Here is a 26786-nt window from a genome sequence, read left to right on the forward strand (position 1 = left end):
TCCCATGCCTCTCCCCAAGTGCACTGGTAGGGGAGGTCCTCCTCCCCTTCCTTCTGACCCTAGACTATCTGGTCTCATAAGGATTGGTTGCATTGTCTTCCTCTGTTGCCTGATCAGGCTGCTCCCCCTCAGGGGCAAGTGATCAAAGAGCCAGACGCTGAGTTCATGTCAGAGACAGTCCCTGTTTTCATTACTAGAGAATCCACTTGGAGACTGAGCTGCCATGGGCTACATCTGTGCAGGGGTTCTAGATTATCTTCATGCATGGTACTTGGTTGGAGTATCAGTCTCAGAAAAGACCCCTGTGCCCAGATTTTTTGGTTCTGTTGCTCTTCTTGTGGATCTCCTGTCCTATCCAGATCTTACTATTTCCCCCTTCTTTCATAAGATTTCTTGCACTCTGCCCAAAGTTTGACTATGAGTCTCAGCATCTGCTTTGATACCCTGCTGGATAGAGCCTTTGATACCCTGCTGTGGTAGGTTCCTGTCCTGTTCCCTGTTTTCTCCCTCTTCCAATGCACATCCGATTTTTCTTTCTGAGTGAGGATTGAGCATCTTACCCAGGGACCTCCTTCTTTCTTAGCTTCCTTAGGTGTACAGATTTTAGTATGTTTATCCTGTATTATGTCTAATATCCACTTATAAGTGAGTATATACAATGTGTGTCTTTCTGCTTCTGGGAACCTCACTCAGGATGATCTTTTCTAGTTCCCACCATTTGCCTGCAAATTTCATGTCATGGCAAAAGGAGGAAACAAAATTAGGGAAGAGATTGAATGTAAAAACCCTATAGAGCTTTAGCCAGAAGCATCAGTGTAAACTCATGAGGCCCTTCACTCAGCACAGTGCTTCCATTTGCTCTCACGCACCGCAGAGCCCTAGAAAAGAAAAAATGATCTCAACGAGCATTTGTCCTTACAACCAAGAACATTCTAGTGAAATTCCAATTTTCACTTTAAGACTTGTGAAAGAAATTGCAGGTTCCAGGTCTAGGACAAGAAATGTACAAAATGAACTTGGAATATGTATCATGCCTTGGCAAAAATATTGGCTCAAGTGAAGACTCTTCCAATGGCCAAAGACGGTACAACTTGAGCTTTAGGCTGGATAATGCCAGCCTACTAAAGCAGCAATTATGCTTAAGCGTGTAAGTTTGTGTTGGCACCCAGAGAGTAACTGACCACCTTTAGGGAGGCATCTCCCTCCCCTTGCTCTGAATGCTATAATGAATAAAAATAATCAAGCACTTCATTTCTTGCATAAATCCTATCAATGAGTAACAGAATAGCAGATAAGGGTGTGTATTTTTTTGAAAAATATTCCAAATAATAAATGAAAAAGAAATAATCTGCAGCTGGAGATTGCTCAGTGGTTAAGGACACTGTGTGCTCTTCCAGATGACTCTGCTGAATTCCAGAACCCACAACCACAACCATCTGTAACTCCAGTTCCTGGGAATCTAATGCCTACTTCTGGATTCTATAGGCAATACACATGCACGCGATATATATGCATGCAGGCAAAATACTTATACACATAATTTTAAATTGAAATTTATGAAAATAGAATAGCATTGCTTTAAACCACCAGCTAATTACCATCAACAGCTAATAATTATATTACTTCTGATTTTGAAACAAAAGGACTAGACTCATTTGGACTCCTGTCAAAGGACCCAAACTTGACTCTTACTAATTATCTAGGTACTAATTTGTATGAAAAGGAAATAAATAAGATGAATTCACTATGAGTACACTATGAGCAAAATCCTAACTGGAACAGTCTATAGATCAATTATTTTTGGTTCTTTCATTGGGTGAATTATGAGAAACATGAAATAATGGAGGACAAAATCTACATATGAAAAGAAACAAAACCTTAATAAACAAGACTAAACTCTAAATTATGACATGTACATTTGAACAACAAAAAGCAAAGAAATTCAGTGATGACAGCAGTAATAGTAGCTCCACTGAGAGCATAAGCGGAGGTTGACAAGGTGAGTGAGCCCAGGTGGGCTTGGGTAACCCATGGAAATGTTCTGTTTCTTGATGTGGGTAGTGTACTGAGCCTTACATTTCTCTTTCTCTGTTTTGTGTGTAATGCAATATATTTTTCTATAGTGTAATGACAAAAATCACTATAAATGGGCTGGAGAAATGGCTCAGCCATTAAAGGCTAGGCTCACGACTATAAAAATCACTGTAAAGTATTACCCATTAAATCACCACAGCAGTAATTGCTTCTCTTGTGTTGTGACAGCATAACTGACAAAAGCAACTTATGGAAGGGCTTACACTGGCCTCCTGTTTGAGACTGGGGGTACAATGCATCATGGGAGGGGAGGTTCAGCAGTAGAGGTGTGAAGCAGCTGGTCGCAGCACATTCAGGCAGGAAGCGGAAAAGGATGCAGTATTTATTCAGCTTGTTTCCTCCTATTTGTTCAGCCTAGAAATCTAGCCTATGAAATGGTGACTCCCGTATTTAAGGTAGGTTTTCCCACTTCAATCAACCCAACGTGTAGAAATGTTTCTCACCGATGTGCCCATAGGTTTGTCTCCACCGTGAATCTCCAAGGTGAACCCTGTCAGGTTGATAATAAGCAACAACCATCAAGTTTTGTTTCTTTTCTTAGCTGAACAGGAACTGAGTTATTATGACAGGAACTTCAGTGTTCTGTCACGGCTGTTTGTTTGTTGTTCTCTCCAGATCCAACCCCCTTCGCCTCCCCTCGAGAAGAGCATACCTTCGAGGAACATCAATCAAATAAGGCCTAACAAGCTACAATAAAAAGAAGCACACGTGTTTTCACACTAAGACTTGACCAGGCAACCCAGAAGGAGGAGAAGGATCCCAAAGGCAGGCAAAATAGTCAGCACCTGCTTCCATTGCCAGGAATCCCTCAGGAACAGTGAGCTACACAATCTTAACATGTATGCAGAGGACCTAGCGCCCTGTCATATTTTAAAGTGAAGAAACTGAGCTATAAAGAAAAGTAACAGGCATGACGGGGCACACTGGAGAGATGGTGTCAAGAAGATTAGGTATTCAAGGTCCTCCTCAGCCACACAGAGTATGAGGCCACCCGAGCTAGGCAATGAGGCCCTGCCTTAAAAAAAAAAAAAACAACATAAAACTGGAGTAGACGGCCTGCAGTTATGGCACTGGGTGCTGCTGCAGAAGAGCTGGGTTTGCTTTCCAGCACCCACATGGCAGTTTAACTCCAGTTACAGGGGTTCTGACCCCTCTTCCAGCCTTCAAGAGCAATGCATACAGATAAGACACATACATACATGCAGGGAAAAAAAGACTCTTGAACAGAAAATAAAAATAGAACAAAAAAATAAAGGATTGATTTTAGTTTCTAATGACATCCTTTACCAAGAACCATTAATAATCCAGTTTGTTTGATGGTACGTAGATTGTTAAGGGAGACTTTGTAAAGAAAGAAAGGTCAATATAATCCATCTCAATAACATTTACATGATAGGGAGTCTTCTCTCCTGACTGGTCAATACTGAAGGTCATGGGGCACTTAGGTAACATAACTAGGAAAATTGGCATTTCTCTAGCTTTGGTAGAGCTACATTTAATTCACAGTCAGTCATTTTACATCAGAACACCTCTTCAAACTTTTTTTTAAGTAATTAAAACAGGACAGAAGCCTACCACAGAGGGCTTCTGAAAGGCTCTACCCAGCACAGTATCAAGGCAGATGCTGAGACTCATAGCCAAACTTTGGGCAGAGTTCAGGGAATCTTATGAAAGAAGTGGGAGATAGTAAGACCTGGAGAGGACAGGAGCTCCACAAAGACAGCGACAGATCCTAAAAGTTTGGGCACAGGAGTTTTTTTGAGACTTATACTCCAGCCAGGGACCACTCATGGAGATGGCCTGGAACCCTTGCACAGAGGTAGCCCATGGCAGTTCAGTGTCCAAGTGGGTTCCATAGTAATGGGGACACGGATTGTCTCTGACAGGAAATGATTGGCCTGCTCTTTGACCACCTCCCCCTGAGGGGAGAGCTGCCTTACCAGGCCATAGAGGAAGACAATGCAGCCACTCTTGATGAGTCCTGATAGACTAGGATCAGAGGGAAGGGGAGGAGAACCTCCCTTATCAGTGGACTTAGGGAGGGGCACAGGTGGGGAAGAGGGAGGGAGGGGAGGACTGGGAGGGGAGAAAAGAAGGAGCTACAGGGGGGTAAAAAGTGAATAAACTGTAATTAATAAAAATAAATTAAAACAAAACAAAACAAAAAACTGTATTGCGATCTCTGCCTCTTAGCAATCACTCCTATGGCACAAGTCATGACACAGAAAGAGTTTCAAGACAAAAAGACTGCCATTGACTAGAAAACATTACTTCTGGAGGCTGCTAGAACATCTCATTTCTTTCCATCATTGGCAAGACCTTGGCCAGAATTCTTTTGGATCAGCTCACTGATGGCGAATGGGTCCTCCCAGAATAACTGTGGCTTTAAACCACAGGGCAACTGACATAATCATGGCTCTATGTCAGAAGTAAGAACAACACAGAAAACAGGCTGAACGTTACTTCATTTATTGACTGCACTCAAATGCTGATGGTATCTGTAGGCTCAGCCATAAATTACTATACAATTTTTTGTGCCTATAACTTGTCAGTATCTAAGAAGTTGGAGGGACGGTATGCATTAGTCAATCCCTGAAGAGTCATTAAAACAGATACTCTACATCTCATGGTAAAATTCTAGTTATTTACCTGACTACTTAATGATTACCTTTCCCATCGGACTAAATGCTCCATAAAAAAGCTTGAAATTCTCTTATCCAAACCTAATTCCCAGTGCTTAGTGATTTACATATACTATATCAAAAACAGTTGTTGAGTGAATACATGTTAAAGAGAATTATAAGACACAAATTTCTTCTCATTTCCCACTGTGGAGACAAAACATAAGACAGGGATGGGCAGAGGTGTCTGTGAGGAAAGTGATTGCTCTACAAACAGGGGACTTGAACTCAGACACACACACACGCACAGGCACGTGCACACACATACACACACACATATCAGAAGCCCAGTAAAATGCCAGGCACAGCAGTATGTGCTTGCGGTAGGCAAGGCAAGGTCCCAAACAAACTTTCTACCCGAATTGGCAAACTTCTCATTCACTGAGAGAACCTCTCTTCAAAAGTAAAGTGGATTGAGCTAGAGAAAAATACCTAATATCAAATTCTGGCCTACTCTGGCCTCTGCACAAGTGTGGTTTCCAGGGGACAAGAAATGTGTCCCATGACCTCTAGGTCTAAGAGAACACTGCCTGCAGGGCATGGAAAGAAGGTAAGCCACAAAAAGATAGGGAGAAGGGCTCCAAAGTGCCATCTTCTGGGCGAGACAGCCATTACAATCAGGAACTCAAAGCTGCTGTGGATGCCTGCTCAGCATCTGTGCAAGAGTGAGCATATTGACTGTTAGGCGTGGAGGTGAGCTTAGAGGAGCTACTCCTCACTGCTGGACTTTGTGCTACCGATAGATTCAGGGAGGAGAGTCACTGCCTTTATTTGATCACCCTCTGGTGGTTCCACCAGGTTCTAATGGAGAGTTCCAAGCTAACTGTCACAAAGATGGCCATAGCAAATGGGTCACAAAACAAAAAGTACTAAGTCTGGGAAAGGGATGGGGGGAGGCAGTTTGATAAAGATGGAAGAGGGTAAGAGATGATGGAGACTGGCTCCATCCTCTTCCTCTGTGGTCTGGCAAGGCTGCCCCTCCCCCATCCCAGGGGTTGGTGATCAAAGAGCCATTCACTGAGTCCTCATCAGAGACAGCCCCTGCTCCCCTTACAAGGGAAACCCCATGGAGACTGAGCTGCCTATGGTCTACATCTGAGCAGCGGGTCTAGGACTTCTCCATGTATGGTCCTTGGTCTTTCCCACCCCCGAACCCAGATTTTTTGACCCTGTTGGTCTCCTTGTGAAGCTCCTGTCCCCTACAGGTCTTCCTTCCTGTCTCTCCCTTCTTCCACTGATGAAACCTGATAGACTAGGATCAGACAGCAGGGGAGGAGGACCTCCCCTATCAGTGGACTAGGGGAGGGGCATTGGAGGAAAACAGGGAGGGAAGGTGGGACTGGGAGAAGATGAGGGAGGGGGCTACAGTGGGGATACAAAGTGAATAAACTGTAATAAATAATAAATCAACTTTTAAAAGATTAATAAACTTGAAGCATGACACTGTGGAAAAAAGAGAGCGAGATGATGGAGAAAGAAAAGCATCAAAGTTCTCATGTTGAACCGGGATGCGGTTGAATACCCTACAGTGACAGGAACGCATCTGTGTTCGGTATCTGTGTTCTCCAGCGTAATAGTTACTGCTCACACGTGGCAACCAAGCTCTGGACATGTGGCTACAGCGGCATCACCACAACACTTCACTGCCATCTTGCTCTATGCAGCTAGAATTAGGGTTTCTTAAACATTCATTGAAGAACCTGTTAGGGTTTGGGGTAGAGAACGAGGAATCTTAAGTTACGTTTGGGCATAAAAGAATTCCTTTCCCCCCAATTACCACTACAACCAAAATATACACAGCCAAAAAAAAAATCCAGGAATGATAACCAGTACATTATTTCAATGAGAACTGTACTTTTCTAAGTTATATTTAAAGAAAGAGTGGAAAAGAACTTTGCCGCCATTAGCTGTACTGAGAACTAAGTCTCTGAAGCATACAGCATTGTTAAGAAGTCAAACTTTTGAAACACAAACACAGTCAAGATGAAGACAAACACTAGGTGAGATGGTGCTGGGTGGTGGTGACGACGGGGTACATCTATAAGGACTTTAAACATAACCCTTAGAATATGATTCCAAGGGTTTTATTCCTTATCCATCCATCTATCTATCTATCTATCTATCTATCTATCTATCTATCATCTATCTATATATCTTTTTGTCGCCTATCTATCTATTTATTTTGTGGTGACAGAATCTCATGTAACCAAGGATGACCACAAACTTGCTATGTAACTGAGGCTGGCTTGGTCCTCCTGGCTCCATCTCCCAAGTAATGGAAGTATAGGTGTGTGCCATCATGCCTGGCAAGGTTTCTAATGAACACTTAACATGATACAATTTGCATTTTCATTTGTCTACTCTGGGTGTTAAATTTAAGGAGGGGGATGCTGAGGATAGGTAGTAGCAGAGAGGAAAGGGAAGAAGGCTGGAATGAAGCAGGGAAGACTCCACCTTCTGTCACCTTACACTGTAATTGGCATACATACATTGGAATAACCAGCAACAAATTCTACTCAGTTTAACAGAGGTCTTTTTCATAATTCTGATACTATTTACACTAACATGTATGACATGTCCAAAGCTGATCATACAAATATTTGCAACAACAGAATAAACTCCATAGAATAAAAAGCTACTTCCAGTGGACATTGTAGTGTCTGATGCTGTCAGCTAGTCAGGTTGACAAAATATAGAATCACAGGGATTTGAGCCTCTGAGCATGTCCATGGGGCATTATCTTGCTTGTACTGACTGAGGTAGAAGAACTGCCTAATGTAGGTGATGCTGGGATCTGGTTGGCATCAAGTGGAGAAAGAGAAAGTGGGCATGAACAACGGGGTGTAGTCATCACTGCTTTCCAGCTGTGAATATATATGACAAGCTCCTACACCTTGATCTCCCCACCATGGTGGACCATATTCTTGATCTGTGAGCCAGAATAAACCATTACATTGTTTTGTCAAAGTACTTTACAGAACAACAGGAGAAAAACTAAAAGAAACAAGTATATTCTATATTAAGCAAAATGAGAAATGGAGGGATGAATGGGGAGGAGGTCCCCCCATCAGTGGACTTGGAAAGGGGCACGGTGGAGATGAGGGAGGGAGGGTGGGATTGGGAGGGAAGGAGGGAGTGGGATACGGCTGGGATACAGAGTTAATAAAATGTAACTGATAAGAAAAAACTAAAATTAAAAAAGTAAAAAAAAGAGAGAGAGAAATGGAAAGATACACTACTCTACTCGCCTAAGTCTCCAGAGGGACGGTGTCTCTAGAACCAGGCTCTAGAGGTACTAGTAACCCATGTCTTCCATAAAGGCAGTGAGGTTAATAAGCAACTATAATTGTCCAAAGGGGGTCAAAGGAGGAAACACAAGGCTACAAAGATTCTTAATTTCTACTCTGTGATTCTCCTGTTTCCCGGAAACTTCTGGTTTTCCTGGAAATATTAAAAGCCAACTCTATTCTCACAGTAATAATGTTAAAATAACAGCATCAATAAGACTCCTGAAGCAGTGTGTGACTGAGCATCATCTGTACCACATGCTAGATGGATGATCTTGAGCAATGATTTAATCACTGCCGCAACAGTTTGGTTAGCTAAAACATGAAATGCATTTAGAAACTTCATGCATAGTTGATACAGGTGTTAATATACAAGTTCAGTGACTGACTGACTGCTCATTCTATCACAGGAACTTCTCTGAGGGCTTACACCCAAATCTCTACAATGTTCTAAAAATGGTATTATTATTTGTGTTTTGCTTAAAAGTAAATAAGCACAGAACTGTCAGGTCACATGGCTATACCCATCTAAGTAGCAATTCTGAGAATCAAACCCAGGGATGCTAGGCCCCTTAGCATGTGCTCTTAAATGATGCTCTTGCTGCTCAGATACATTTTCACATGCTAAGTTGCCTCCCACATACTACGTCATTATTGGAATCCCCAAACCTGTCAATGCTATAATCTTTAGAAAATCTTTGAAAATATAACTAAAATATTTTTCAGATGAGGAGATAATCCTGGGACATCATAGTGCACACTAAACACCATCATATGACTGACTACTTATAAGAGAAAGGCAGAAAAGTATTAAAGACAGACACAAAGAGAACATCATTAAAGGAGTATTAAGGACAGACACAAAGAGACTGTCATTAAAGGCAGAGCAGAAAAAGATTCAGCCACAAACCAAAGAAGGCTAACAGTCATCAGAAACTTGAAGAGGTAAGAAAGGACTATCTGGAGCCTGTGGGGGACAACTGTCCTGTCCACACATTGATTTCAGACTTGTAACTTTTGGAACTATAAAAAAGAACCATCTGTTTAAGCCACCAAGTCTATGCTCATTTGTTACATCAGACCTAGAGAATTAATAAATATTAATAAATTAATAAATATCTATCATATATTGTACTGCCTTGTCTCTTAACAAAAAAAAGCATCCATACATTTCTCTAGTATGCTTTGAACGTTTATTGTGTGTTGCTATTCTTCAAACAAAGGAGAGTAAACAAAGCACGAGATGGACATGTAAACAAATGAGGTGATTTTACAGAGAAGAACAGTGAGTTGCATAAGGAAGGAGATAGACAATTACATGACAAGAGCTGAGGAGCTCTTTCATCTCAGAAACTATGAGAGCAGAATGAGCCTCATGGTGATGAGTGGTAAATGCTTACACCAACAGGAGAAAGATGCTTTGGAGAAGAATGCTGGAGAAGAAAACTGACCAAAACTGATGCTGGCATAACTCAGCAACAGAAAGAACAACAACATGCCTAGAGAGAATGAGGAAGAGCAGTAAGAAGTACTCAGCAGGGAAGGGAAGAAGTAGAACATTTGTGTCAAATATCTGTTGTTTCAATGATACTTTCATAAGAAAGATGGACTAATTTTTTCTTTCATGTAACAAAACCATGCAAAACTTCAGAAGGTATTCAACAATAAGTGTGTATGGATTATGTTTCGGGGGTCAACTAGGAACCAGATAGGCATAGAGGCTGACCTCAACTTGTCTTACCCTATTATTAAATAAGTGATTAAATAGGTGTCTGTTTATTGAGGAAGGCCTAGAGTGGGATTGTCCTCCTAGTTAGTTCTTATGATGATGGCAAAGGTTGGAATGAGCCATCATCCCAACCGCAGAATAAGAATCTTATAGATTTGGATAGATGGATGGATGGACAAAATGAAGGGATTTTAAGCACAAGAATTGTTGTGAGTAAAGCAATGATGATAGTAAAGAGCACTGCACATGGAAATGATGAAAAGATTAGCAGGTATTCCAGCTATCCTGATGTATCACACACAGGAAAATGCAGTCTTACAAATGAGGCACACATTTAACCTATATAGAAGAACCCACTACATTTTTAAAAGTTTTAGGAGTTTAGAGTTTGAAATATAATAAGTAGGAATGTTTGAGGGCTAAAGACATTCATGAAACTACAAACCTAAGATTCCTAACATGGGTAACATTAAAGACTCAATGTAGCTTTACAATAAATAACACGAAGAAACCTGAAATTACGAATCAATGTATACATATAACAATCCTTGTTGGTAACCCAGTGTTGAAAGCTATCATCAGATGGTTTTTCTGGAAGCAAGATATCATATGACTCAAAAATTGCTAGGAATCAAAACAAAATTCAGAAATTATCTTTCAAGGAGCTAGAAAAAACAGTCATGAAAAATTTCTTAAGCATGTTCGTCAACATTTAATGTTCTTAAATATTGGTTTGTGACAAGAGCATGAAAGGAATTCTTATATTTGAGTATGTTTTATTCAACTGGTCTTTGATTGGCTTAATAATTCTGTTTACATCCCACTAAATACAACATACCATCTGGTAACAAGACCCAAGACCAGGTTGACCTCACCATGTAGAGCTGAGACTAGCACTGAATACATGATCCTCCTGCCTGTAGAATTCTAGGATACCAGCAGGTCCACATAAGTATTTTTGATTGTGAGTGGCCAAAATGGTCATGTTTTCCTGTTAACTACATAACACAACCCAGAGGCCCCTAGAAAGGGAGTGGCAGGATTAATTCTTCTGCAAGCCAAACCTACTATACCATCTGCCCTATTGACCCTGCTCTACACACAGACATCATTTTGTTACCCATTTTTCTATACCTTCATTTCCATTGAAAATAGGTTTTCTCTTTTTCCCTCTCTTATCTTTAAACTATGCTACCAGAATACCAAGTACATTTAGAATTTTATCTACTTCACTGATCTCTACCACACATGTTTAAGAATTGGGAAGTAAGATGAATGTCTTTTTATTCTATACTGTCAGGAGAATATGAAATCTCCTATTATTTGCCTCACAAATTCACCTGTCTTATCACCATTATTACTATGCTGTATCTTCCATCTTTAATGGAAAATCTTCCTTTAGTATCACAGTCATTTGTCTATAATTCAACTTTTCTCCATTCCTCACTATAAGTCATTGGCCTAGTGTCACTATTCCATGTTTCCACCTATTTCCTCTCATTCTTCCTTAACTCTTTTCCCATCAGGGATCAGTACCTATTAGAATCATTGAAAATCGTTGATCAGGTCATTAATGAACGCTATATGAATTCAACAACATTAGTTCTCATAAACACAGTAGCAAGTGGCACAGATGGTTATTCCATGTGTTAATCTGTATCTATTTATTTATTTAGAATGATTTTAATTGATTTTTTGAAAATTAAAATTACATTTCTAAAATAAATAGCATCTGGTCATGATATATAACTTCCATATAACTGGATTTTATGAGAGTATTTTGTTGAGGATTTTTATACCTATATTCATGAGAAAGATGGGCTGGCCTTTACTTTTCCCTTCTGGTAATATTCTTTTTAGGTTCTGGTAGCCTTTATGCCAGACTTATAAAAAGGACTGAGATAAATATCAGTCAGAATGCAGCCAGAAAGGTTAAATTATACATATAGATATGTACATATGCAGAAAGTGATTTTTGCTTTACATGTATACAAATATACATGATGTGCTTCAGGGATTTGATCTCAACTGTGGTAGTTAATTCCACATCGCTAGTAAGATCACTCCATCTCATGCTGACATCCAGAGACCAGGCAAGCTAAGGAAAAATGGATATAAATTAAAAACCGAGGAGCAGAAGAGTAGAGACAAACTAGGGTCTATTTGAAATCAGCATGACTTGAAACCCGTGAGAACAAAGTGAAACACATCAGATTTTCCCTTGCTGAGCCCTCTGACAAAGGAGACACACACACACACACACACACACACACACACACACACACTGAACCAGAGAAATTGAACGTGATTCCAAGGGAACACAGAAAAATAGTAGACCTGATTGTTACCAAAGCCAGTGGGATGAGCCAGCGGACAAGTGACATCATGTGTGAATTATAGGTTTTTATTTTCCTTCACTTCCGCCATCCAATTCTCAATGTCCCCCATGGCCCACACCAATTGAAAGCATACAGATAAAGACAGTGAAATTTTGAAAACCCAGTTTGGTCAAGGTAAGGACCTGGTGTAAACCCATGTAGACCCTGTGCTTGCTGCTTCAGTCTCTGTGAGCTTATGTATCCCTTGTTTAGTTGATTCAAATGGAGGGCCTTGTTCTCCTGATGTCTTTCACCCCCTCCCCCATCCTTACTCCAAACCCCTGGGCTCTTACAATCTTTTTGTCTCCTCTCCCATGGGATTCCCTGAGCTCTGAGGGTAGGGATTTGATGGAGACATCCCATTTAGACTCTGTAGGACTCTGCATCTGTTCCCATATGTTACCTGAGGAAGACTCTTTGATGATGACTGGAAAAGGCACTGACTGATCTATGAGCATAGGAGAATATCATTAGGTGTCCTTTTATTGCTTCTTATTATAATTTTTTAGACCAGTAGTGAGCCAGGCATGGTGGTTCATGCCTTTAATCTCAGCACTCACAGAGGCAGAGGGGGGTGGGGTTGAATCTCTGTGAGTTCAAGGCCAGCCTGGTCTACAAATTGAGTCCAAGACAGCCAAGGCTATACAGAGAAACCCTGTCTGGAACAAAGAAAGAAAGAAAGAAAGAAAGAAAGAAAGAAAGAAAGAAAGAAAGAAAGAAAGAAAGAAAGAAAGGAAGGAAGGAAGGAAGGAAGGAAGGAAGGAAGGAAGGAAGGAAGGAAGGAAGGAAGGAAGGAAGGAAGGAAGAAAGGAAGAAAGGAAGAAAGGAAGAAAGGAAGAAAGGAAGAAAGGAAGAAAGGAAGAAAGGAAGAAAGAAAAAGAGAAGACCAGTAGTGTTTGGTTTTACCTAGGTCTCTGGTTCTTGGTTACCCAAGCAGTGTTAAGTATGGGTTCCTTCTTATGGAATAAGCCTTAAGTCAAGTCAGACATTGGTTGGTTATCTCCACAGATTCAGTGCCACCACTGCCCTAGCATATTTTGCAGACAGGACATATTTTAGGTCCAAAGGTTTTATGGTTGGATTGGTTCCCACATGTCTCTTTCAGTAGCCTGTAAAGTACCTTTCATCACCAAGAGACTCAAACGTAGGGGTTAAGGGTTCATGTGGCACCAGCTTGACTTTTCCATGATCAATGAGTTATGTGGGTGTTGTACTCAGCAATGGGACCCTGATGTCATTTTGTGGAGAACCCTTTGTCTTAGTAACAGCATGGGTCATTTGGGGATTTCCAACCCTTCCCTCCCGCCCCCCGGGGGCCAACAGCTCAATTGAATGCTACCCACTGAAAGCCTCACCAGGCAACAAGAGATGGCCTGTTGAGACTCGATGTCCACCATTACCAGAAGTCCTCACTAGAATGGGGCATGGTGTTGCAATCCTGTAATCCCCTTGGGAGACAGAGGCAGGCAGATCTCTGTGAGTTTGACTCCAGCCTGGCCTACAAAGTTTGTTCCAGGAGAGCCAGGATGACACACAGAGAAACCCTGTCTTAAAAATACCAAGTCCTCGTTAGGATCACCTTCATAGATTCTAGGGGTTTCCACTGCACTAGGTTGCCACACCTCCCCACAAAGTACCCCCAATCCCACCCATCTCTCCCCACACTTTTCTTCTACATCTCCTTTCCCTACCCGGACACCACCCCAAGTTCACTCATAAAATATATTCCATTTTCCCCTCCCAACGATATACATGTGTCCCCATAGACCCTTTCTCTTTACCTAACCTCTCTGAATCTACAAATTATATCTTAGTTGTCATTTTCTTAATGACTAATATCCACTTATAAATGAATACATGCCACATTTTTTTTATATTTTTATCCTTCTAGGATAATTTATCACTCCTTATTTTTAATAAGAAAAAAATAAATAACCTTATTTTTTTCTAGTTCCATTCATTTGCCTGAAAATTTCATGGTGTCATTTTTTTTTTTAACATCTGAGTGATACTCCATTGTGTAAATATACATTTTCTTCATTCATTCTTTTCTGCTGAGGGACATGTAGGTCGTTTCTAGTACCTGGCTATTATGAATAAAGCCACAGTAAACATGGTTGAGCCAAGTATCCTTGTGATAAGATGGAGCATCCTTTGGGTATATATACAAGAGTGGTATATCTGGATCTTGAGATTGATTCCCAGCTTTCTGAGGGACTGCCATATTGATTTCCATAGTGGCTGTACAAGTTTTCACACCCACAAGCAATATAGGAGTGTTTTCCTCACCAGCAAAAGCTGTTATTTTGTGGTTTTGATCATATATATTGTGACAGGTGTAAAATGGAATCTCAAAATAGTTTTGATTTGTATATCCCTGATGGCTAAGGATGTTGAACATTTCTTTAAGTGTTTCTCAGCCATTTCATATTGCTCTATTGAGAATTGTTTAGATTTGTAGTCCATTTTTAACTGGATTATTTTCTTGTTATATAATTTCTTAAGCTCTTCATATATTTTGGATATCAACCCTTTATTGGATGTGGAATTAGTAAAAGAAATTTTTTTTCCATTCTGTAGGCTGTGGCTTTGTCTGATTGACAGTGTCTTTTGCCTTATAGAAGTTTAACAGTTTCATAAATTTCCATTTATTAATTGTTGAACTTAATGCCTGCACTATCAATGTTCTGTTCAGAAAATCATCTCCTGTGCCAGTAAGTTCAAGGCTATTCCCCATTTTCTCTTCTATCAGGACAGGGTATCTGGTTTTATGTTGAGGTTTTTGATCCACCTGGACTTGACTTTTGTGCAGGGTGATATGTGTGGATCTGTTTGAATTCTTCTATAAGCAGATATCCACTTAGACCAGCACCATTTATTGAAGAGACTGGGTTTTTGAGAGACTGGGTTTTTGTTTTTGTTTTTGTTTTCTCCATGGTTTTGGCTTCTTTGTCAAAAATCAGGTGTCCATAGATGTGTGGATTTATGTCTGGGTCTTTGATTCCATTGATTAACAGGTCCATTTTATGTCAACATTATGCAATTTGTTTTGTAGTTTTGTAGTACAACTTGAAACTGGAAATGGTAAGACCTCCAGCAACTCTTTTGTTGTTCAAGATTAGTTTAGCTACCCTAGGATTTTTTTTTTCCATTTGAAGTTGAGAGGTTTGTAAATAATTGTGTTGGAATTTTGATGGGAATTGCATTGAATCTGTAGATTGCTTTTGGTAGGAAGGTCATTTTTATTATGTTAATCATACCAATCCATGAGTATGGCAGATGTATCTTCTGACAAAATTTTCAATTTCTTTCTTCAGTGAAGTTATTATACTTGCTTTGTTAGAGTTACCCAAAATTATTTTATATTATTTGTGGCTATTGTGAAATGTTTTCCCTAACTTCTTTCTCAGTCTGTTGCTTGAAAATAGGAGGGATACTTTTTGTGTGTGTTGATTTTGTATCCAAATGATGAAAGTGTTTATCAGGTTGGAAGTTTCAGGTCATTTGTGTATACTATCATATCATCTGCAAATAATGACACTTTTACTTCCTTTCCAATCTATATCCTTTTGATCATCTTTAATTGTCTTATTGTTCTAGCTATGACTTCAAGTACCCATATTGAATAGGTATCGTGAGAGGGGAATTGCTGAGTTTCTCTCAGATTTTATATTAACTACAGGCTTGCTGTAAATGCCTTTATTATGTTGAGGCATAGCCGCCTGTATCCCTAATCTCTCCAGGACTTTTATAATTAAGGTATTTTGAATTTTTGTCAAAGGCCTTTTCTACTTCACTGAGATATGTCTTTTCCCTTTCAGGTTATTTATGTTGCAGATTTACTGACTTTCATATATTGAACCACCCCTGCATTTCTGGGATGAAACCTACTTTATCGTGGTGGATGATCTTTTTGATGTATTCTTGGATTTGGTTTGCAAGTATTTTGTTGAATATTTTGCATCTCTGTGAATAAGGGAAATTGGTTTGTAATTCTTTGTTGAGTCTATGTGGTTTTGGGTATCAGGGAACCTGTGACCTCATAAAATGAATTGGGTAATATTGCTTCTGTTTCTATTTTGTGATGTAATTTGAGAAATATTAGTGTTAACTCTTCTTTGAAAGTCTGGTAGAATTCTGCACTAATGCCATCTGGCCCTGGGATTTTTTTCATTGGGAGAGTTTTAATAACTGCTTTCATTCCACTAAGAGTTATAGGTCTATTTAAATTATCTGGCCTTGATTTAGTTTTGGCAAATGATACCTATCAAGAAAATTATCCATTTCTTTTAGATTTTCCCACTTGGTATAGGGTTTTTGAAGTATGACATAATGATTATTTGTTTCCTCAGTGTCTGTTGTTATATCTCCTTTCCATTTGATTTTAATTTGGGTATTTTCTTCCTTTTAGTTCGTTTGGATAAGGGTTTGACTCTCTTGTTGATTTTCTTAAACAATCAACTTTCATTGATTCTTTATATTGTTCTCTGTTGCTATTTTATTGATTTCAGTTCTCAGTTTTATTATTTCCTGTCATCCTCTTGAGTGTGTTTGCTTCTCATTGTTCTAGAGCTTTTGGGTGTGCTGCTAAGTTGCTAGTATACAATCTCTGGAATTTTTAAATATGCACTTAGTGCTATTAACTTTCCTCTTAGCACCACTTTCATGGTGTCCCAAAAGTTTTCTATGCTGTGTATTCATTTTTGTTTAAATCTAGAAAGCCTTTTTATTTCTGTTAGACCCATTTTTCATCCATTAGAGAGCTGTTCAGTTTCCATGAAGTTGTAAGCTTTTTGTTGCTGATATACAGCATTAATCTGTGATGGTCTCATAGGATACAGGGAGTTGTTTAATTTTCTTGTATTTGTTCAGACTTGCTTCCTGTCTGAGTATGTGGCCAATTTTGGAAAAATTTCCCTATGAGGTGCAAAGAAGGTATAAACGTGTGTTTGTATCCATGCAGTGTATGTGGAGACCAGGACAACCTGGGGTGATGGTGTTATTTTAAGCTCCACTTCTCCTCATAGAAAAGAAAGAGGGTAATAGCGTGGAACTGTGATTCCAAATTTTATAATTATGGCAAATTCTATTTACCTTTTTTTTTAACTCCCAAGAAAATGTTCCCCCTACTTTATTAAAAATATTTATTTTTATAAGTGTTTTTGCCTGCATGTATGTAAGTACCCTGCATGATGAGTGCTGGGAACCAAATCTAGGTCCTCTGCAGGAGCAACAAGTGCTCTTCACCACTGAGCCACCTCTACAGCCCAGGGCAAGATTTCTTCCTGACCTGGAGCACACTGAGTAAGCTAGGCTGGCCAATGAGACAGGATCCATCTGTCTCCTCTTTCCTGTGAGATGACAACCGTGTTGCCATACATTAAAAAAAGAAAACCTTGTGTTCTGGGAGACCAACTTTAGGTCCTCATACTTGGCACAGTGAGGACTTTAACAAAGTCTGAACTATGTCTCCTCAGGTCAGATTTAGGTGTTATTATGGGAAAGAATTTATCAGTAAAGTCATGAATTCAATGGAATGGACTTTCATGGACAGAGGAATATTTAGGTTTTTAATTTTTTTTCTTGTGCCAGTCTCATCTTGTGAATATTTACTATTTGTTTACAAGAACTCAGAACACTATAGCCTTAAAATTGCTCATATGTGGGGCCTAGAAAGATTTCTCAGAGGTTAATCGCACTGTCTGCAGACCAGCAGAGGGCACTAGATCTCATTATAGATGGTTGTGAGTCACCATGTGGTTACCGAGAATTGAACTCAGGACCTTTGGAAAAGCAGCCAGTGCTCTTAACCTCTGTGCCAGACATGTGAGCACAGGTCCAAGGAGGCCGGAAGAGTGCTTTAGGTCCCCAAAAGCTAGACTTACAAGAGGTTGAGAGCTGCCTGATGCCGGTGCCAGAAATGGAATTTGAGATCTTTGGAAGAGCACTGTATGTTTTTTAACCAGTGAGTCATTTCTCTATTTTCTTTAAAATACTTTCAAAAGTAAAGTCTTGGGGCTTGGAGAAACAGCACATGGTTAGTTTACACAAGGGTCGACCCTCAGCACTAAAAATAAACTAATGCTCACCTCTTTGTTTAAAAAAAAAAAAAAGAGCACTGTCTGCTCTTCCAGATGTCCTCCAGTTCAACTCCCAGCAACTACATGGTGGGGCCCAACCATCTATGAGATCTGGTGCCCTCTCTGGTGTGAAGAGGTATATGTAGACAGAATATTGTATACATAAAGAATAAATCTTTAATAATTGCTCATTTTTACAAGTAAATATTTATCGTGACACAGTCAATCCCTTTTAAGTACACAGTCTATGGCATGGCTGCTTTTGCACTGCTGTAGAGGCACTATGGCCATGTGACCCAAAAAGCCCAACATATGCATTATCTGAAAGTATGTACTATCTAGCCCTCTGCAGAAAAATGTTTGCCAATTTTGTGTTCGTTTATTTGTAAAACATTGTTGAAGATTTTCATTTCTTAGTGTTTAAGTTTGTGTTTGTGTAAATATGCGTACATATTTGTGTGTATGTGTGTGTGTTAAATCTGAGAATCACAAGGAAAAACAACTAAATCCACAACTGTCCAATTAAAGCAAGTTGTAACCAAGACCCAGAAAGATACTCAGTTATAAGTGGATATTAACCATAACGTCTAAGATAACTAGATTACAATCCACAGACCCAAAGAAGCAGCAAATGAAGAGGGCCGAAGGGAGGGTGCTGGAATCTTACTCAGAAGGAAAAATAAACTAGACATTGAAAGTGGATAGAGGGAGGGCACTGGTGGGACAAGGGCATAAGGAGGGGAACAAGGGTCGGTAGAAGATGTGGGGACAGCAAGATGGGAGGGCTGGGAGAGCATCTCTGGGGTGAGCCTGTGACCTGGGATGGTGGGGCCTTGCTTAGACTCCTAGCACCAGGAGATATGGAGCCTGAAGTGGACACTTCCTGTAGCCAGGTGAGACTCCAAGTGGGGAGGGGACACCAAACCCCCACCCCCAAAGCTTCAACCCGAAATTTGTCTTGCCTACAAGATGTGCAGGGATTAAAATGGAGAAGAGATTGAGGGAATGGCAAACTAATGACTGGCCCAACCTAAGACCCATCTCATGGAGAGAGCCAACCCTTGACATTATTCAGGATACTTTGCTATGTTGCAAAGTAGCAGACAGGAGCCTAGCATAACTATCCTCTGAGAAGCTTCATCCAACAGCTGATAGAAACAGATGCAAAGACCCACAGCCAAACAATAGCCAGAGCTTCCAGACTCCCTAAGTGGGGTAAGGATTGAGGGAGCCATAGGTGTCAAGGACACCAAAAGAAGACCTACAGTATAAACTAACCTGGGCCTATGGGAGCTCACAGAGACTGAACCGAAACCAAAAAGCATGCATGTGCTGGACCTAGACCCCTACATATATGTAGCAGATGTGCAGCTCGGTCATCATGTGGGTCCTCTAACAATGGAGGTAGGAGCTATCTCTGACTCTGTTGCCTGCCTTTGGGTCTTTTCCATACTGAGCTGCCTTATCTGGCCTCAGTAGGAGAGAATACACTTAGTCTTGCTACAACTTGATGTGCCAGGGTGGGTTGGTAGCCATGGGGGCGGGGGACCTCCACTTCTCCTCATAGAAAAGGAAGAGGGTAATAGGGTAGAACTGTGATTCCAAAGTACAATCTGTGATTCAAAGCACAAAGCTTAGCAGTAATCATGAAAATAAAACAAATTGTTTAGGGGACTCTAATATTATAGAGACAAGCTAACATATGACAAAGTTATTCCAGGACCCTTACAATGTGCTCTCTTAGCAAGTACCAAGTATGCATCAAGACAATACAGCAGTAAAATCTAAGTAAGTATATCAACCAACAAACCAGTTAGGAAGACCCAAACAACCCTTTACTGTTAGGGATTTAATTATTAAAACAGCCATCAATGCAAAGCAGTTAGAGGAAAGAAAAGCTTTTCAGCTGATGTGCTGACACAGCAGGATCTCCATGTGGAAAGAAAAAAAACAGAGGAACTATGTCCTACCACTTATAAAATGCAAGAATTAATATGGAAGATTTAAATGTAAGATAAAAAACAAAGCATTAGGAAGTACATTTTTCATGTGTTAGAAATAAGCAAATATTTTTTTTAGTTTTTAATTTATTATTATTATAAATTATTCACTTTGTATCCGGGCTGTTGACCCTTCCCTCATCTCCTCCCAAACCCACCCCCCAAGCAAGTATTTATTAGAAAATGAAAACCTTGTTTCCTCTCTTCAACCATTACCTCTGTCTATTCTATTTCCCCTTCTATAAGAGATTTAAGCATCCTCCTTTGGATACTCCTTGTTACTTATCTTTTTAGGGTCTGTGCATTGTTGTATATTTACCCTACACTACATGGCTAAAATCCACTAATAAATGAGTACATACCATGCATGTCTTTCTCAATCTAGGTTACCTCACTCAAGGATGGTCTTTTCTAGTTCCATCCATTTGCCTGCAAATTTCATGATTTCATTCTTTTTGTGGTTTTTTGTTTTTGTTTTGTTTTGTTTTTGATAGCTGAGTAGTATTCCATACCACAATTTCTGTATCCTTTCCTCCACTGAGGGACATCTAGGTTGTGACCAGATTCTGGCTATTACAAATAAAGCTATTATGAACATAGTTGAGCAAGTGTCCTTGCCGTTTGGTGGAGCATCTGTTGGGTATACACCCAGGAATGGAATAGCTGGATCTTGAGGTAGCACTATTCCCAATTTTCTGAGAAAGTGCCAGATTGACTATACAAGCGCCAAAGTAGTTGCACAAGTTTACATTCCCACCAGCAATGGAGGAGGGTTCCCCTTTCTCCACATCCTTACCAGCATGTGCTGTCACTTGAGGTTTTGATCTTAGCCATTCTGATGGGTGTAAGATGGAATCTCAGAGTCCTTTTGATTTACATTTTCAGTTTATTAAAGCAACAAACTAAGGAAAAATTATTTGAATATATAAGCTCATGCTTTCCTGGCTTTTAGGCTAACTGATCACCTGCAAAGCAAATAATATAAGAGTATCATCAGCCATGATTCCCAAAAAATTTATTCTTACCACATTGCAACAGTATGCTAATTGTAACAAATAAGAGAAGTTTAATAACAACATGATTTACAGAGATGGTGTGCGCAGTAAATCTTCAGAAAATGAAGCCACAATTGATATAAACCTAGTGGTTATACAGATTTCCTGAGCCATACAATTCCATCTGGCAATAGCTGTTGTTGTTGTTGTTATTGTTCTGACAATAGCTGTTGTTGTTGTTGTTGTTCTTCTTCTTCTTCTAAGTTGCTTTCTACCACTTGGGAAACTCTCATTTTCAGCATCAATGGAAAAAAAAAAAAATCTCTGCCATGCTCTATTGCACATCAGAGTAGCCAATGTAAAAGAAGTCAACATTAAAAATTGGAAACTATCTCCGTAATTAAATGGTTTGGGGAAACCTCATAGTGTTCAGAGGCTAGAACAGTTTAAGCAAAATAAAGGAAAACACCAGCTAATTTTTTAAACTGTCAGAATGGTTTGGATTTGGCCCCAAATCTTAGAGGAAGCCTAGCCAAGACAATTCACCCAGTGGAAACTTAAAACAAAATACATAATTATTAATATTTATTATACTCCAAGACTGCAACAAAGAAGAAAAGAAAAAGGTTAGTACTAACAGGCATGTCTGTAGATTATGCACACACCTTCAAAGGAGGTTTTAAATGCTGGGAGGGGGGTGGTAGTGGGGAACCAGGCCACAGACAACAGCATTAAGGAGATTAAAAGCAAACAAACAACAGGAAAAACAGATAAGCACTCTCTAAGAGCAAAGACAGACATTTTTGTTTAAGTAATACCCAGGAAACAATTGCCTATTATGATTTTAGTAGCCTCAAGTGACTAAGCATCATGTCTATCTGATAAAATGTTAATTTGCATACATTATAGAATGTAAATTCCTAAAACAAAAAGTGGAAAATTAAATACCTCTCAATAGCTGAAAAGACAGAAAAAGTTTTTTTTTTAATCTTACCAAGAAAATCCCACACCAAATAGTTCAACAGTAAAGGAATACACTCTCCCTTATTATATTTTTATGAAATTATTAGAATCTAATTTGAAACTCAGATACATCAATATTAAAAAAAGAACTTAGAGGTCTCATTCAGGATAATAAAATTAATGTTACTTAATGAAACATTTCCAAGTTGGATATAAATAAAAGATTTGTTTTACAAACACATGAAAACTTTAATATGAGAAAAAAATCTATTCTCTTATTAAAGAAGAAAATTATAAGATCATTTCCAAAATACATATGGTATTAAGGCCAAACTTTGGCAAAATGCAGGGAATCTTATGAAAGAAGTGGGAATAATAGTAAGATCTGGAGAGGACAGGAGGTCCACAAGGAGAGCAACAGAACCAAAAAATTTGAGCACAGGGGTCTTTCCTGAGACTCATACTCCAACCAAGTACCATGCATGGAGATAACCTAGAACCCCTGCACAGATGTAGCCCATGGCAGTTCAGTGTCTAAGTGGGTTCCACAGTAATGGCAACAGGGCCTGCTTCTGACATGAACTGATTGGCCTGCTCTTTGATCACCTCCCCCTGAGAGGGAGCAGCCTTACCAGGCCACAGAAGATGACAATGCAGCCAGTCCTGATGAGACCTAACAGACCAGGATCAGAAGGAAGAAAAAGAAACCCTCTCCTACCAGTAGACTTGGGGAGGGGAGTGTGTGGAGAAGGGGGAGAAAGGGAATGGTTAGGAGGGGAGGAGGGAGGGAACTAGGGGGGGATACAAAGTAAATAAAGTATAATTAAAAATAAAATACAGATTGATGCAAAAATAAAAAAAATTAAATTAAAAAAATCTAATAATTTGTGGTAAAACTGCCAGTAAGGTAGAAATAGAAAGGAATCCCCTGCCCTTTAGACAGCGCACATTAGACCATAGAGACCTATGGTCACGTTCTAGGGTAAATGTTACTATCCTCTATAAAATTATCATTCCTACTGCAAAGATGTCCGCTCCCCCCATTTCAATACTCACTGGAGATTTGGACTACTGTGCCTTCATGGAAAGTCCTACAGGAATCCATATGCTTTTGAACTAAGAACTGTCCAAGAATAGCCACAGAACTGCTTAAGAAAAATTGAGGAGAAATGCCATTGCTTATGAAATATCTGGTAGACTTCACCTATAAGACATTAAAAAATAGATTGATAAGGCTGCTGATGTGACAGCAGAGTGAAGAATTCAGGAAGGGGCCACACATTCAAGGAGCCTGGCATACTGCACAGACAGTACCACAGGGCAGTAGGAGGTGGCGTATAGTGACCCAGGAGGTATGTGGACAACAGAAACCAAAAATATACCAAAAAGCCAAAATATACCATTGCTCACAACATTCTAAATAATTTAGGTTTAATAATAAATAATAATTGTGAAAATGATCATATTTAAGTTTTGAAAGGAAAATATATGGAAATGTATTAATAATCGTAGAGTTAGGAAAGATTTCTTTAACAAATAACATGTTAAAAATAATTAAACATGAAGAAAAAAATTCACATATGAATATTATGCAGCCTGGGTCACCAAAACACACCACAAACAAGTTGAACTAACAAGCCCCAAACCAAGAAAAATATTTCCAACATGCACATCCAATGTCCAGAAAAGTACATGAAAAGTCATCATAATCAATTATCAAAAAACAACTAAAAGCCAGGCCTGGTCTTCCTGCTACTCTGAATGTTAAGGAGGACTGAAAATTTAAGGCCTGCCTGGGCTCCATTAAAAAACAGGGCCACACCATCTAAAGAATAAAAAAAAAAAAAAAAAAAAAAAAGGGAGGGGGGTGGGAGAGGGCTAGAGACACAGTTCAAAGAGGTAGAGCATCTGGCTAGTGTGTCCAAACCCTAGGTTCAAATCTCAGTTCCAGGGAGACAGCATATAAAACACCTAAAAGCTTAACCTCTTTAGCAATTACGGAATTAAATTTCAAAGTATAACGAGATACTCAAGCAATGTCAAGCTCAAACATGTGGCAATAGGGATTCTTGTACCCCACTAAATGAAAGCATAAATTGGCTACCACTATTTTGAAAAACATTTGGCATTTCTAAAACCAAACGTACACACATTCCATGGGTAGAAATTCCACACCTAATAACAGTTTTATAAACATACACACACATATACACGCACATACACACAAACACACACATGCACACACATGCACGCATGCATACAGAAGACATACACGAGAATTTATTAACCATTAGAAACTTAGAAATTAAATCTGAAATGTGATTAAAAATCACAATTTGTAAGCTGGCTATGGTGGCGCAGCACATGCCTGTAATCTCGGCATTTGATAGGGTAAGGCAGGAGGAAGTTTAAGGTCAGCCAGGGATACAAAGCAAGATCCTGTCTCAATAAATAAGAAAAAAAGCAAAAATCTAAAATTTTTAAAATTAATCCTTATAAATACCATGAATATTCTTTTCACAGACTTTTTATCTATTAATTACTAAATTCACTAATAAAAATCAGTTTCATCCTCTTGGAACTGAGATAAAACACATCAAAAAGATCAGTTTTAGATGAAGTATGAACAGTCTTATTTTTTTGTTTGTTTACACTGACAAGCATATGTACTTTAAACACAAAAGATCATATCAAGTATTTATAAGAGAAAATCTTTCCTAAAGATAACTTCTATTTAATAAGGATTAAAAGGACATAAAACTTTCATCCCTATTATCCGTGAGTTAAATAACTTGTTTTAATATCTTAATGAGAAAATACACAGAAGGAAACAGTGATATTAAGAGAGCCTGGCGTCCTGTGGTCTTCTTAAATGACAACCCACTTTCAAGAGCCTATAATCCACTCAACAGAAAGCCTTCCACCAAAGATGTTAATCAGATTCTGAGAAAATTCACACACAAAATAAACAACAGGCCACTAAAACCGAAACAATGCAGGCATTAGTGGCTTTACAAAAGACTAGGCTCCACAGGATGAGTCATTTCTAAACTGATGAAAAGATAAGTCCTTCGAGTGTTTTCTATTCAGGCAGAAAATGTATAAAGGTAGGAATCATTTCGCCACTGCAGAGTGAGAAACTTTTCATCCTACATACTCTTGTTTGGCTTTATGCAAGCATCGAACCAAGGATAGCAAAGATGAGTCTCTCTTCCTACGTGTTAATGCTGGCTTTTTCTTTGTTTTCTCAAGGTATTTTACTTTCAGCTTCCAAGTCCATAAGAAATTTAGAAGACGACATAGTATTTAATACATTTAGGATGGGAAAAGCTTTTCAGAAGGAAGATACTGCAGAAAGATCAGTTGTTGCTCCTTCTCTGGAACAATACAAAACCGATGAGAATGGTTTCATGACAGATGATGAGAACAAAAATTCAAAGGTAAGTACATGTAATCTGTTTTTTATTGCACTAGTAATGAAATGACTTTTATAATTATAAATCACCCAGAAATAAACTTCATATTTTAATTTTATAAATAGGAATACATGCAAACAGTATGTCACAGTATGTATTAAGATAACTAGTACAAGTTCATACAAACCAGGTGCTTCCCACATCTTACCTGAAAACTTTGTTTCTTGTATCTAAAATATTTGGAAGTGAAGAGCAATGCAGAGTATCTTAGAATTGGTCAGCAAGAATGTTCTGCAACTGTATTTTAGCTCTACTCTAAAGAAGACAGCTAGTATGCAAACCAATCTTCTCTTTACAGAACACAGGCTCCAAACAGAATCTCATAAATCATGGTCTGCCACTGAATCTGGCTATAAAACCTTACCTCGCTCTGAAAGGATCAGTAGCTTTTCCAGCTGAGAATGGAGTTCAGAACACTGAGTCAACACAAGAAAAGAGAGAAATTGGGGATGAAGAAAACTCAGCTAAATTTCCTATAGGAAGGAGAGATTTTGACAGTGAGTAGCCTTTTAAAAACTTAATTCCTACATATTAGTTCTATAACGTGAGCTCTGAGCAAAACTGATTTGGATATGAGTATGAGCATAACAAAATCAAGTAAGCTCAGTTCTACCAGATAGTAGGGGACCCCCATCAACACAGAAAATCTTTCAAAATCAGTAATTGTGATTTGATTTATTCAGAGTTCATTATTAATAAGTCTATAATTTTTCTTAATTCTGTGTGGTAATTATAGCCATTGTTTGTTCCCTTTCAGTGCTCAGGTGCATGCTGGGAAGAGTCTACCGGCCCTGCTGGCAAGTCTGACAGCTGCTGGTCCACGTCATCCTTTCAGACAGCTCACTGCAAGTGGAGAGAAAAGCCCTTAATGTTGACATGACTTGTGTATTATCCTAAGTGTCTGTTTTAAAAGAAACTAGTTAAGATATGTAATAATCAAATGATATGCTTTGACTTGTCCATTAAACTTCACAAAAATTCTGCATAATTCTGACTTACTGGTGTTTTTGAACAGTGGTTAATATGTGACCCTCATACACATTTATCAAAATGATAAGGCATCAAAATTTACATCTTGAGGTTTAAAAGTAAGCCTATGGCTT

The 26786-nt window shown here is 39.1% G+C and overlaps 2 protein-coding genes across 2 annotated transcripts in view; one reads left to right on the forward strand and one right to left on the reverse strand.

The window, feature by feature from the left end:
- The first annotated feature begins 3004 nt into the window (after positions 1-3004).
- On the forward strand, positions 3005-26688 carry Pmch (pro-melanin concentrating hormone). Its single transcript, XM_021626921.2, has 4 exons — positions 3005-3044; positions 25298-25647; positions 25982-26180; positions 26441-26688. Exons 1-4 carry the CDS (start codon positions 3005-3007, stop codon positions 26488-26490), a joined length of 639 nt encoding a protein of 212 aa, XP_021482596.2. The 3' UTR covers positions 26491-26688.
- Parpbp (PARP1 binding protein) overlaps positions 26174-26786 on the reverse strand; it is a 51940-nt gene continuing 51327 nt past the window's right edge. Inside the window, exon 12 of the mRNA XM_021626918.2 lies at positions 26174-26526. The gene's annotated coding sequence lies outside the window, so the exon portion shown is untranslated. The remainder of the gene's footprint in view (positions 26527-26786) is intronic.

The sequence above is a fragment of the Meriones unguiculatus genome, chromosome 2 (genome assembly GCF_030254825.1).
Source record: "Meriones unguiculatus strain TT.TT164.6M chromosome 2, Bangor_MerUng_6.1, whole genome shotgun sequence".
Taxonomy (NCBI): domain Eukaryota; kingdom Metazoa; phylum Chordata; class Mammalia; order Rodentia; family Muridae; genus Meriones; species Meriones unguiculatus.

What these genes read in the sequence shown, in the direction of transcription:
- Pmch (XM_021626921.2), top strand. Translation starts at nt 3,005, where the DNA reads ATGACGGGGCACACTGGAGAGATGGTGTCAAGAAGATTAG. An exon ending in GATGGTGTCAAGAAGATTAG is followed by an intron (nt 3,045 to 25,297) that starts GTATTCAAGGTC and finishes TTTTCTATTCAG; the next exon opens with GCAGAAAATGTATAAAGGTA. An exon ending in ATGAGAACAAAAATTCAAAG is followed by an intron (nt 25,648 to 25,981) that starts GTAAGTACATGT and finishes TTCTCTTTACAG; the next exon opens with AACACAGGCTCCAAACAGAA.